The sequence below is a fragment of the Anoplopoma fimbria genome, chromosome 3 (assembly GCF_027596085.1).
Source record: "Anoplopoma fimbria isolate UVic2021 breed Golden Eagle Sablefish chromosome 3, Afim_UVic_2022, whole genome shotgun sequence".
Classification (NCBI taxonomy): Eukaryota; Metazoa; Chordata; class Actinopteri; order Perciformes; family Anoplopomatidae; genus Anoplopoma; species Anoplopoma fimbria.
The window spans coordinates 13,865,246-13,879,324 of record NC_072451.1 but is presented as its reverse complement, the minus strand read 5'-3'; the positions used below and the strand labels follow the sequence as shown (position 1 = coordinate 13,879,324).

The 14,079-nt window shown below is 43.2% G+C and overlaps 1 protein-coding gene across 1 annotated transcript; it reads right to left on the bottom strand.

Moving 5' to 3' along the window:
* Positions 1–146: 146 nt before the first annotated feature.
* tmem53 (transmembrane protein 53) lies at positions 147–2,410 on the bottom strand. Its single transcript, XM_054596368.1, has 3 exons — positions 2,118–2,410; positions 1,814–1,917; positions 147–1,673 (listed from the first exon to the last, which is right to left on the bottom strand). Exons 1-3 carry the CDS (start codon positions 2,170–2,172, stop codon positions 972–974), a joined length of 861 nt encoding a protein of 286 aa, XP_054452343.1. The 5' UTR covers positions 2,173–2,410; the 3' UTR covers positions 147–971.
* Between the last annotated feature and the right edge of the window lie 11,669 nt (positions 2,411–14,079).

Sequence of the window (14,079 nt, the reverse complement as noted above, 5' to 3'; positions counted from 1 at the left end):
TTATACAATAAACCTTGGGCTGTTTTCAGACTGCATCAGAACTCTAAAACTTCTGGATTTTCCAGGGAACTCACAAAAAAAACTGACAGCCACAACCTGTTGGAAATAATTTATGTGACAAATCCTCATCATTTGGGATCATCAATAAGAAGGCTGACAAAAGGTTTCTACGAGCATTCTAATTTATTGAAGGCACATCAGTTAGAAAGAACACAATAGCTGTGCTGGACATAAACATTCATTGTCAATTACCTTTTACTTCAACTAAGTCAAGTATATCACATATTAGGACTGGGTATTCTACATTTCTTCCCAAAAAGGCATTTGCTGTTTAAGGCAAAATGTTTGACTTTTTATTATATATATATATATTTTTTTTAATTATGAATTTTTCAACGTTGCCTTCGTTGTAAGCGCCATTATGATTTGATTTTAAAAAGGCAAATTGAGAGGTTCAAAATCATAAATACATCATAAATTTAATAAATAGAAGATACAAATTATTATCAAATACCCAGTCTCAGTTTTAAAATCACTACCGCTAATGTACAATGCATCACATTTCACAGCAATATTTAATACCATTTAAATGATCCTAAAGGATTTCATTTTCCAGTGTATAGCAAGTGTTTGTATTGTTAATTTTTTTACATACGGGCTATGACTGTTGCAAACACATTGGAGAAGGCAGGGTTAAGCCTTTGTTCCGCACACGTTTGGTTGGTTTTCCAGAAATGGATTAGGCAAAGTACACCTTGACCAAATCTGTGGGACCTCCACATTATGTGCACTGGGACGGGCATACTTCGCCGAGATCTTGAAATAGTTCAGCTCAAATTCCAGCCGTCTTGCAAAATGTATCTGCGTTTTTGCAACAGTTTTTGGTCAGACAACTGGGAAGTGGTCCATTTTTCCTAAAAAGATTGGTTAACAATTGGTCAGCAAAATCTTGTGAGCTTCTCTCCCCGGGTTCACTGATTCTGGACCCTCTGTCTCTTCTTTGTCTCGTTCCCTTCCAAGTCCTTCATGCAGGCAACCAGGAAATTGCGGCACTTGAGAGCATATTGCTCGGGGAAATCCCGGAAGTGGCCGACGTGGGGACTGGAGACAAAATCAAAGCTGTCCGCCGGGGCGCCCTTTTGCTTCAGAGCCTCCAGGAAGATCTCGATGTCCCTGTGCCTGATCACCTGGTCGGCTCTGGAGTACAGGTAAAAATGGGGCCAGGCGGGCGGCCTGTCCTGCACCGCGTCGTAGTGATTCTTGTGGATGTACTTGGTCAAAGGGTACAGCACGACTCGCAACAGGAACACAGTTACCGCGAAAAGGGCCAACAGGACGTACCGTAAAACGGGAGTTATTTTGGGGCCCAGGGTGGCCGTCAGTGCGCGCAGGGCCCCACGAACATTGCCGCTGCCCGGGGCGCTGTCCACCAAGGCCCCAATCACACACAAGGAACTGAACTGTTTATCACTGTGCAGCAACTCTATCATGTAACGGTACAGCATGAAGCCACCGTTACTGAATATGTGAAAGAAAATAGGACTGTTCTCCACCTCGTAGTCATAGAGGATCTCCAGCAGCTTAAGGGCCGTACTGCTCAGCTCCTTGTAGCCAAAGGACTCCGAGATGAAGACCGTCTTCAGGGGAGCTGTGTAACGGATGGTGACACATCCCTGGAAGTGAGGAAAACAAAGAAAACAAGAATATATAAGAGTTTCTGACGTGTTGGTGCAGCTTCTGTAATGCTGCTAAATGGACAAAGCAATTGGCAGAATGTCTTGGAGTATTATCTCTTTTTTTGATTTGTTTTTACCTGTTCATTGTAGATGGAGCTGTACTTGGAGAGGTGTCTGTCTTTGCAGCCAGCCCAGCCCAACAGAATCACAACCGGCTCCTTTGTCCCCGGCCAGTGTCTCTCTGAAAAAAAAACAGGACAGACGATGAAACTGCGCGTTACCAAAGCTGCCAGCGCTAAGCTGAGCTAGACGGCGCTAGCGTGCTAAGTTTACGGTCAGAAGGATTGCTTTTTTGCATTGGCTCCCTTGTGAGATAAGCGCTAGCATGTACGCTAAGCTAACTGAGGCATTGAGCGTGCAGCACAATGAAATGATGCTCACCCGACGTGACCGCATCTGGAAACACGATATTGTAGTCTATTTCTTCGTCTGCCATTTCTGCACGCGAGGGTATCAGCTGTGTTCGTCTGACGTCAACGTCACGTTCATTTGGCTGTCGTAAGAAAAAGATGATAAACAAGCTACAAAGAGCTTACATTAGCAGTGCCAGCTAGTGACATATAACACACTGCAGACAGGTCGGTGGACTGTCACTACACAAGTCCTGTTTCCCTAGTGGAGCATTCTTCTTCTTTGTGTTGTTGAACAGCAGTTAGCATCCAGCTAATGCTGCAATACCGCCCCCCTCTGCATGAAAGTATTATGACAGACCAATGGGTCAAAGCCTGCATCATATTCCACAAAACTGGTCTTGTTGAGAAGCAAAGTTTGGAAATAGTTTGACGATATATAATAAGTATTGACTTTAATTTTAATTCCCACTATAATAAATAGCATAAATGGACCATGTTTACGCATATTTCTGTTCCATAAAACTCTATATGCAATAGAATAATTATTGTATTGACAAGTGGGTGTTTCACCAGCAAAGGAAATGCTGACTTATTAAAGTCTGCTGAGATCAGGTTGTTAATAAATTGTATCCCAATATAAATGGAAACTCCATAGTCTTGTGTGTGCTTTACATGTTTAGTGAGAATAAATCATTAAAATGTAGACTTGAATGGACAAAAATGATCCTCAGGTTCAAGTGAAAGATAAAGATATCACGTAACAGAGTGGGGGGATTTTTATTGAGTCCAGTCTGCATAGAGCTGCTAATATTGAGTAAAAATAGTTACTCCCAAGCGAGAATTACTGAATTCAGTGTTTCATTTTTGTAGCAAAGCAAACCAGATGTCCTCCTGGACTAAAGTATGATTTGACTGTATGTTTTTTATTGTGATGTAAATATTTCAAATGGAGCATTTCGGCACTCAATATATCATGAATTAACTGATCATCAGTGATATGTAACGTATCAAATGAGAGATATATAAATCAGAATCAAAATAACATAACATTCACTGTATATCATGAAATACTCCTGTAATCGCTATTATTTTGGTAGACCTGTATGTAGGTCTATGGTGCAACAAACTATGATAAATTAAAATTCTGCATTAATATAACGTAATGCATTAATATTTGGAATATTACTTATACGCCTGACTTCAGTATGAATAAAATCACATGAAGTACACAGTTTTTTTTTTTAGTAAAGCTTAAATGTTGTTTTACCTTTGACTATAGCCCTATATTTATTTCTTAAGGTTTGATTAAAAAGGTTGCATTCAGTCAGACATTCATATTAGCGAATACGTGCATAATAATGGCTCTTCTTTAAACACGATGAGAAAGGCAGTCTGGACATGAACTGAGAACTCTCTGTAATAATCCTGCTGACAGACAGACAGACAGACAGACAGACAGACCCAATGTAAATGATCACACTGTATAAACTTAGTATTTATGTCAATAAGTAAAGCACAATCAGTTAACCCCTTAGATCCAGGTGTGTCCAGACATTTAGATGGTAAATTAAGGTACCCGCTGTGCGAGCCGTGTGTAAATGTACGGGCAGTGCATCAAAAGAAGAGACTGTGGGCTCCATGCAACAAAGATTCCTGCTGCTGATGGTTTCAGGTATTTACTGAAAAATAACTTTACACATCCTGTAAACAGTTGTTATTAACAGTATTGGTAAGAATCAGGCATATGAGAGCCTTGTTCTTTTGTGAAGTTGGAGAGGTCTTGAATGTGCGCATCAGCCAAAAGTAACGTAACGAAAGTAACGTGTTATGAGCCGATGGAAACTCAAGTAACATAATCTATGGACAGTAACGCGTTTTCCTCTGCATGTTGCATTCAAATAATGATTAAATACGCTGTGAGAGTTTGTTTATCATTATATAGATGCATTCAGGTGCTGTAAGAGTTTCTGACAGATTATAGAGGCAAATAAATATCATACACATCAATAATCACAGACAACAATAATTCATATCATATATTTACTGTAAAGCATCTCACTCACGCGTGCACGTGCGTCAGTGAAAGCCATGGAAACAGAACGATGACGAGAACCGAGGTTCTATTGGAGCTGCGAGCCTTCCAAATCTCCCATTTGCACTTGGACTTGACACCAGTTGACCCGAAGCAAAAAATTGTCTGCTGGAAGCTGAACTTTTGGAAAACTGATCACTTGGAAAACTTCTGTTGGAAAAGGATTTGTTGGACAGCTAAACCGGAAGGATAAACTTAATTGAAAGAGAGACTGCTGCTGTTTAAATGGCTTCCCGTGGACCCCCCATGGAGGAGGACCTGCTGGAGGAGGACTGGATCAACTTCCATAACTTCTATGCAGGTAAGACATCTTCTAATACCACACATGATGTATTAATTCATCTATCACATTCTTAAAACATGTTTCTGTAAGAAAAAATCATCTAAAATGATGAATGTTTAGATGGACATTAATGGAATGTTGAGGGGAAAAAAACAATTTGATGGCAGCTGACACTCAAACGACGTTTTTTCGGTGTAAAATGAATATTTGATGGTAGGAATGACCGGATTTCCGCAGGACCGGTGCAGAACGTGTTAACAGTGGTGTAGTGATTTGAAAACACAGTTGTTTTGGTTTGAGGGTATCATTTTTCCCAAATTTTCGGTCGATAATCCTCCGAGGCCGCAGAGTCAGAATCCTCGAAGGGTGAGGCAAGGTGGACGGGCAGAACCCCTCTGGGGGGGGCGAACAGGAGGACGACCAAGGCGGATGGGCAGAACCCCTCTGGGGGGCGAACTGGAGGACGACCAGGCCGACGGGTCCTCTCTGGGAGTCGGCCACGGGGACGACCAGGCCAACGGGGCCTCTCTGGGGGTCGGCCACGGCGAGGGTCTCTCGAGGCGGGCGGATCCTCTCTGGAGGTAGGGCGAGGGTCTCTCGAGGCGGGCGGATCCTCTCTGGAGGTAAGGCGAGGGTCTCTCTCTCGAGGCGGGCGGATCCTCCCTGGAGGTCGGGCGAGGATCTCTCGTGGCGGGCGGATCCTCTCTGGAGGTCGGGCGGATCCTCTCTGGAGGTCGGGCGAGAGGCTCTGGAGACTGGGGCTCTGGAGACTGGGGCTCTGGCGGCAAGGTCTCTCGGACCTGGGGCTCTGGTGGCAAGCTGCGGCCCAGCCGGGACGGGACCTGGGGAAGGCTGCAACCCAGCCGGGACGGGACCCGGGGAAGGCTGCTGCCCAGCCGGGACTGGAGTCGGCCGGTGCGCCGACGGGACGGGTGGTGCAGGAGTCGGCCGTGGCACCGACGGGACGGGCGGTGCAGGAGTTGGAATCAGCCTGAACGCTGACTGGTTTTTATTTTTTTATTTTTTTTATCAGGTCTTCATGTGTTGGCATACAAAGAAAGTTAACATTAAGTACACTACCGGTGGATGTTGTGGGTCCAGCAGAAGAGGAGCTGGATGATGACGGTCTGGTCTCTGCAGGTTGGGAGGCTGTATAAATAACAGAAAGCATAACCATGTTTTGTTTACTATCCATCATGTTATTATATTGCTTGTGTTTTTCAGATTTTAAAAGTATTTACAGTGGGAGGGAGAGGAAGGAGTTTGGGACCCATGGAGGCCTCGTCCCGCTGCCGATGTCGATGTCTCTAAAATAATAATCATATTTTATTATTACAACGCTAAAATACATACTCATAAGAATGTCTATGCGGAACAATAGTTAATACATTTTGATTTATACGTGAATTCAAATGCAAAATAGGTTCGCTTAGATGGGGGAAGGTGGCGGTGTCCCTCAGCAGGCAGGCTTGGGTGGGGTGTTATACTGCAGCCGGGGACCGTGGGAGGCACAAGGGGGGACAGAGTGGGATGAAGGACCGGCGATGGAAAGTCCGGAGCTGGTGGCTGGTGTCCGGAGGGACAGTGGTCCTCTGCGGCTGGGGCGGGAGCGGCCAGACAGGGTAGAGGAAATGGCTGCCGGGCCGGTGTCTTCGGCCGGCTGCTGCTCTCGGTCTCTTCTGGCCAGAGCTTGGGCTTCCCTCCTTGCTGCACGGTCCTCCGCCTACACGATGACCTCGGAAAAATCTCCTGAGCTGTGAGTAGCCTGGCAGTTTATTTCGGCCAGGAGGTGGGCCAGGTCTACCGTTATCCGGCCTGATGTTACAAGGGAATGGGTTATGTATGGGTTGGGGGGAGGAGGGGCAGGTGGAAGTTGATTTTTGAGGATTGGGTATAGTGGGTGGGTTTAGGGGACAGGGGAAAGGGGCTGTTTGGAGGGAAGGGCAACATCAGGCACAGCCCAGGAAGATGCCGATGGGGTTGGCGGAGGTAGTGAGGAGGTCCCACACCGCGTCCCGGACGGCATGACCCGTGACCAGTCAATGGCCATTGGGTCCAGAGGGTAGAGGCCACACCTCCTGAACCCAGCCACCACCACTCTCCGATCCTTCAGCTTCTGGTAGGACCCTTGAAAGCCACTGCCGACAGATCTCCTGTAACCCCAGAGAAATCTGCCTTCAAGGGTCCAAAGAAACTCCAGAGGCTGGAGGATGTGGGAAGTATGTGGTGGCAGGCACAAGAGAATGACCCCCTCCCTCTGTGCCGCCCGGACCAGTACTGGATCCAGGCGGGACTGATGTCCATCCATGAGCGCCAGCAGCAGCGGGCGCTCAAAAACTCCCCTAAAAAACCCCTTTAACAGGGAGAAAAAAGGAAGAAACCTATGGGAGAGCGACAGAGGAGGGATCCTTCTCCCAGGATGGACAGAATGCAATAGATGTCATGTGTACAGATATCCCCCCTTGTAGATAATAAGGGGGGACATCCTCCCCAGCCGCGTTGAGGCAGGCCAGGACGGTGATGTGGTCCCTGGTTCCCTCGGCCTATGCGTGTTTGGTCCCCCGGGGCACGATGACCTTTCTTCTCGTAGAGTCCAGCTGAAACCCCGTCTCGTCGCAGTTGTATATCTGACGGGGTTTCTCCTCCAGGGTGGTGGTGAGGAGCCTAAAATACTCCTCAATTGGCCCCCTCTTGGCGCAGGATGCCCTCCCACGGTCGATTATGTCTGGGGTCCGGGCGGTAAGGCAATGGTGTTGCCGCTCCCTAAAATTGATCCACCACGTCTGGCCGAGCACTGTTTTTTGTTGCTCTGGATGGCGGTGGTTGTAAATGGCCAAAGCGTGGACCAGGTCCTGAGGCTTCGTCAGTGGAAACCCATGACTGGCAGAATACAGAAGGTACTCCACCAGGGAATCTTCATCTGCAGTGGGAGGAGAGTTCTCTGACCATAAACAAAGACAGAGGCCACCTTTCCACTGACTCGGTCACTCAGGCTGGACGTCGGGACCCAAAACTGCTGGGGCTGCCTGCCATTGATTCAGCCTGCCTGCTTCCACCTCCTGTAGGGCCTGTGCCATGGCCTCCTGGGTCCACTTCCTCGTCTTCCTCTCCCTCTTCCTAATTTGCCTGATGTTGGGCATCTGCAAATATACATACATTTTTTGACAGTCATAAATTTAATTCTAAATTTGTTTTAAAGCCACATTTCATGTCTTAATAAGGTTGATGAATTCTATAAATTGCCCGATGATGAGACACATGCATATTTACAACATACATAAACATAAATATAATTACCTTAAACAATTGCAGCTTTACAATTTCTATATCTATATCTTCTTTTTTGATATCTTGGTCCTCCTGTTAAGGAAAAAAACTCTCACACAGACACACGTTACCTACCTTTCTTACTTGAATAATTTATTTCTCTTTCCTAGTTCTTATCAATTTTTCTTCCTCTTGCTGACTCACTGCTTCTCTCTCCCTCAGTCTGTTCTTTATCTTTTCAGTCAGGAACATAAACCCAACAATATTATATATAACATGTTGGTTAACCTTATGTATAACCTAGCACTGTATTTTATCTACATACAAAATATTTTTAATCATAAGAGCCACTGCTGACTTTCATCACTTGTACAGACTTCTTTCACTCTCAAACACACACAAACACACCAACATTATTGCATCATTTATTAAATCATTATGCATGAATATACTTGATGTAGCCTGGCTTATGAAAAACAAAAAAAACATTTTTATTTTATTCATGTCTGCCGTCAGAGCTAGAATCAGAGAATGTCTAATATGAGGAGAACTGGCACTCGCGGGTTAGTTCCGGGTTTCCGGACTGGTTGCAGTAATAATCTTTGACCATGCGGGGCGCTCGTAGGCGAGTCCAGAATGAATGGGAGCCAACGGGGTTTTATCCTCAGAATCCACTTTTCTCACGATGTAATTTTTTGTCAAGTAATTTGAAAGTTGCTATCAAAGGGTGGGGCTAAAATAATAAACTCAGCTGAATATTGCATTTTTTAAGGTCACGTATCTGTTCTAAAAAGGTGTTCAAAAAATGCGATGACGTCACACTGTCAGAGGTACTGCTTTACGGCAGTTTCTGAATCACTTCGGCACTTCCTTTTATTAACATATAAAGTATAATATATATATATATATAATATAAATACAGTACGCAAAAATAACTTCGACGGAAAGTCCTCCTTAAGATAATGTTTCCGATGCGCTTCAGCTTCAGATGCCGTCAAGAGGGGTCTCTGGTCGTAATCAGTCGCAAGTCCGTCCCTGACCAATCAGCATTCATTAGCAGAATGCTAGCGTATACGGCCAACAACGGCCCAAACTGTAAGAAATCGAAAGGACATAAGTACTCACTCATTTGACTTTTGAACCATAATCTATATTGAACTTGCGGAATCTACAATAAAATTTGCGATATTTCAACGACAAGCAGGTGAAAGAGGCATAATTAGCCGTTTAGCCCGATAGACTCCCATTCAATCTGGACTCGCCCGCGATCACCCCCAGTGGATGTCTCATGGAACTACAACCAAAATCGGTACAATGGGGCGTATAGGGAGTGCCCAGGCTCTTCGTAGACGGGCTCTGCTAGAATCAAACAAACTAACAGCTGCCTGCCTTTTACTAGCGCTATGATTCTTGTTCGTTTTTCCCGCGGCAACAACTTTTTTTTTCTGATGTCCAACATTTCTGCCTACCTCCACTAAACAACAGATTATGTCACACATTATTCTACATTTTCATTGGCTAGACAAAGTAGTGTCAAGCTAGCTAAAAAATGCACTCATAAACTAACGGATATTAGCAGTACAACGGAAATACAGAGAAACTCTTCAGAGTAAAATATGGTCGCGCAAGTCAAGTGTTCTTACAGCTTTCTCTCCTCAAACTCACTTTCATATAGTAATTACATATGCAATTTTTTCATGAAATTTGACACGTAGATTCTTTGATATGTATAAATTAATATTACTTACATTCCGTTGGCGATCGCCGAAGAAAATGTCAGTTGAAAGACCGGAAAGTGCATCACGAGCATTATATCCGGATTGGGCCAATAGCATCCGCACTGGGACACCGTGAAGCTACTACATCTACTTGAGCTTGAGATAGCTAATGTTAACTTTTCCTGGCTATTCTGTAAGCAAGCAAACATTACTACAATAATACACTTACTTATCCTGGCTATGTTGTAAGATGGCTAGCGTTACTATAGCTACGTACGATAAGCAAGTTTTAGTAACCCGATGTAATGAAACAGACCAAATCTGTCTGTGCTCTGAAGGAAGATTACCAAAGCTTTTCTGTCTAAAGTCACATTTAGGAAAAAAGATACTCAAAAACGATAAGTGGGCTATGAGCAGTTTGATTAGTAAAAATGTGCTTTCATCATAGCAAAAACATCAGCCTACAATCAACAGTACGATGTTGATGAATAGTGATTCACTGAAGTTAGCAAAGCGAATTTCCACCAATTCACAGAAAATACTGTATTATGTTGATAAATTACAATAATCTGCTGCTATGGTTAACCGACGGCATTAACTGTTAGTTTACATGAGAAGGATGAACATTGCACTTTTTGTTACAGTTATTATGAAATACCGTTAGATACTGTTGTAAATCAACTGTAAAATTCGTAGCGGTGTAGGGTGCTGTGTCCCAATCCAGCGGCTGCATTCTTCGGAGGACGCAGCTTTTCCCGCCCCCCACCATTTTGCCGCACCCGTCTCCTAGCAACCAGTTGCGGTTGCCATAGAAGAGTATAAAAGAGATAGCCAGGTAAAGCTAAGTTAAAAGATTAAAATGGAGCCAGATAAATGTAAATGTAACCTGCATGAACTACATGAAAGTGTGAAGAAGAGAGAGAAGAGAAGGAGAAAGAGAGAGTGAACAGTGAGAGAGGATTTGACTGGGACACTTCTTCATCATCTTAGAGACACACTTTGAAAACCCCAGGTCTCCACTCCCTTTTGAACATTGTCTCGTTCCTTCTGGTTTGCTGTTCTACAGTCGGCTCTATAACACCAAATATTATCACAGTTAACCAACGTTACATAATCACACTGGCAATTAATTTGCTAATATTTAATTTGCTGGCTATGCTGTAAACAAGCCAAAGTTACTTCAGTTACTTGAGCTCGAGCTAGGTAGCGCTTACTTATCCTGGCTATGCTTTAAACTAGCTAACGCAACTACATCTACTTGAGCTCGAGCTAGCTAACGTTAACTTTTCCTGGCTATGTTGTAAGAAAGCTAACGTTACTACAGCTAGTTTTAGTAACCCGATGTAATGAAACAGACCAAATCTGTTTGCTCTGAAGGAAGATTACAAAAGCGTTTCTGTCTAAAGTCACGTTTAGGAAAAAGGATATTCAAAAACGATAAGTGGGCTATGAGCAGTTTGATTATTAAAATCAAATGTGCTTTCATTGAATTTTAAGATGGACATTAATGGAATGTTGATGGCAGCTGACACTCAAACAACGTTTTTTCGGTGTAAAATGAATATTTGATGGTAGGAATGACCGGATTTTCGCGGGACCGGTGCAGAATGTGTTAACAGTGGTGTATTGATTTGAAAACACAGTTATTTTGGTTTGAAGGTATCATTTTTTCCAAATTTTCAGTCGATAATTTGGTGAAAAATATGGCGCCTGGGCCTTTTTCCGAAAAATGCATAAATGTATTCTTTAATTGTGGTATTGCTAGACCACAATTAAATGATACAACTTTATAAAGTAAGTAGTATAGTATCATATTTTTAATATTGCTATATTTATTTAAATAACAGACATGAATCAAACTGTCACCACTGTTATTTAGTCTTATTATCAGACTTTTATCTCATTATTTAACACAGTTTATTGTAAGTGTTATAGACTGTGACATCTAGAAACACACAGTTCACACTAGACTGACAAGGTGACTCTCATCCTGTGATATGTTCAATATAACAGCAGGAGAACTGCACAATATTTGACTTTTAAATGTGGTAGTTGCACCTTTTGTGTTGGTGTCTTTTCTACAAGGTGCTTGTGATGGACCTGCTGCAGTGAACTATTCAGAGTTAGTCTAGATATATGGTAATCATTCTGCTTTAATCCTGAGTTCTGTCTATGAACTACAGAATGTGACCTTTTCATACATTCCCCCCCCAGGTGGATTCTTCTTGGCTCTGAACCACGGCTACGAGGGTCACTATCCTGTGATTCCTGAAGAGAACCGGGTCGCCGACAACCCTCCTCTCCCTCCCGGAGACCAGGTAGAGGTAGAAGAAGAGATTGATGTTGTTGGTGTGGATCATGGTGCTGTGTTTCAGGTGGCTGAGCTTCACAGAGGAGAAGGAGACAGAGGAGGTGGTTTTTGGGCCTTGTTTGACCAGCTCGCCGCCTGGAGGGGCTAAAGGCCTAAAGCCTCCTGTTGAAGCCTGTTTTATGGAAGTACGGAAAGTGACATTCTTATATTTTTTATTCTCCCCAGCAGGTGCATTCTTCAGGGCTCTGAACCACCGCATGGAGCGCCCCCATCATCCACTCCCCCCTGATGACCAGGAGGAGGAGATCGATGTTGTTGGTGTGGACGACGAGGACGATGATGGACCTCCTTCTCCTCCAGTTTTGCGGTTCCCATCACCAAACCTCGGGATGGACCAGAGACAACAGGATCCTGTTTATGTTCCTGCTGCTCCTTATTCTCCCCACTATGCTTGTCTCCTTGCTTATCTTTATGCTGCTCCTTATCCTGCTCCTTACGCTTTTCTTCCTGCTGCTCCTTTTATTGACCCTTATTCTTTTCCTCCTGCTGCTCCTTACGCTTTTTTTCCTGCTGCTCCTTTTATTGACCCTTATTCTTTTCCTCCTGCTGCTCCTCCCACCAATCCTCCTGCTTTTTTAAACGCTGACCCTCATGGTGTTCCTGAGCAGGTGTCTGGTGATGCTGAGACAATGGGGCCACTCTCCTCGGAGCAGTCCTCTGGGTTCTATGGGAGTGGCAGCTCTCTGGAGGAAGCCCCCACATCACCCTCGACTTCCAGCTCCTCCACTAGGAGAAGAAGGGAAGAGAGCGACGAGGAGCAGGCTGCAGCTAAGAGGCCGAGGTGGTCCGATGAGAGCGACTCAGACTGACTCCACGGTAAGTTACATGGCTGACAATCCTCCTGGAATCATCACAGTCACCAGTGCAGTATGTTCACATGTACACTTCCTCACTACCACACAGGTATCACACCAGAGCGTCTGGAGGGATGGCTGCAGTGACTCCTTTTTACCTCTGGTGACTGGCTTCTGCGTCTGGCGGGACCAGTGATTCCAGGGACAGCCTGTATGTGCCATGTAAAAAAGTGTGATTTAGAATAGGCTCTAATACAATGTGTTATTGTGTAAATCTGTTTGTCCATCAAGTATTACTTATTCAATCATTTAAAGATTACTTGTTTTACTAACCATATTTATCTTTCTTCAGACAAAAAGGTGTGTATGAGCTTCTGACCATTTATACATATAATTTAACTTACTCTGTAACCCAAATATTATTTGTCTGTTTCATTAAGAATGATTTTTGATTATCTTCTCTTACTCTTCATTTTAGTGTGTAATTGCTTTTTTCACTTTTTTAAATACAATAACAATTATTTTGTAATTATAAGATTAATTGTGTTTCTTATTAACCATTACTTTTCTGTTACCTCTACCACCTGAGCTGCCTCCTTTCAGTGCCCAAAAAATGCAAGTATGAGCTTTAATATAAATTTGTGAAAACAATATATGTTATTGTCTATATAATCTAACTTCATCTTTCTCATCCACCTGAGTTACTGGTGTTCACCATGGACAAACATGTGAGTTTGTCTTATTTAGAACTGCAAAGATTATTATTCCATCCTACTAACTTCATCTATTATTATCTAATCTTATCTCACTCCACCACCTGAGCTGAAGGTGAGTATGAGCTTCTGACAGAGAAAGAAAGTGACCAAATATAAACTACTGCATCATGTTAAGAGAAAGTAATGCTTTCTATTGTGTAAATGAACGACATTCTGTATTCTACACTGTTTATACGCATTAAATCCCTAATTCATTAATCCTAAGATTACTTTATTATTTTAATAATTATTTATTAGTCTTTTCACAGAGACTCAAAGGTCCTGAAGTAATCCAGAGCTTCCTTTACGGCAAAGAAGAAATGTTTATTCCCGACCAAGTCAGATGGATAACGGACCACAAGATGGACAGACGTGGACGCCTGTGTTTTAAGTAAGTAAGCTGCACATTAAAGGAATAGTTTGTCATTTTGAGAAATGCGCTTATTCGCTTTATGGCAGACATTTAGATGAGAAGATTGATACCACTCTCTCTGTACATATCTGTAAATTATTTTATTTTATTATATACATTTTTAGTAAGATTATTTAAGTAGCATTAGCTACATAAAGTGGTGACGAGCTATAGTTAACACGCTACCTTCTTTAACAATGTTCCACTGCTTCACTAGTCTCAAAGATGAAGCCTACAAATGTTTTCTAGACTCAAATAACTTGTGACGCTACTGATTAATGCAGATTTATGCAGACAT

Excerpts from the sequence above, each read along its gene's own strand:
- tmem53 (XM_054596368.1), bottom strand. The coding sequence starts at position 2,172 with ATGGCAGACGAAGAAATAGACTACAATATCGTGTTTCCAGATGCGGTC. Across the intron at positions 1,918-2,117 it reads TCCAGATGCGGTCACGTCGG|AGAGACACTGGCCGGGGACA; the intron begins GTGAGCATCATT and ends TTTTTTTTTCAG. Across the intron at positions 1,674-1,813 it reads GCTCCATCTACAATGAACAG|GGATGTGTCACCATCCGTTA; the intron begins GTAAAAACAAAT and ends CCTCACTTCCAG.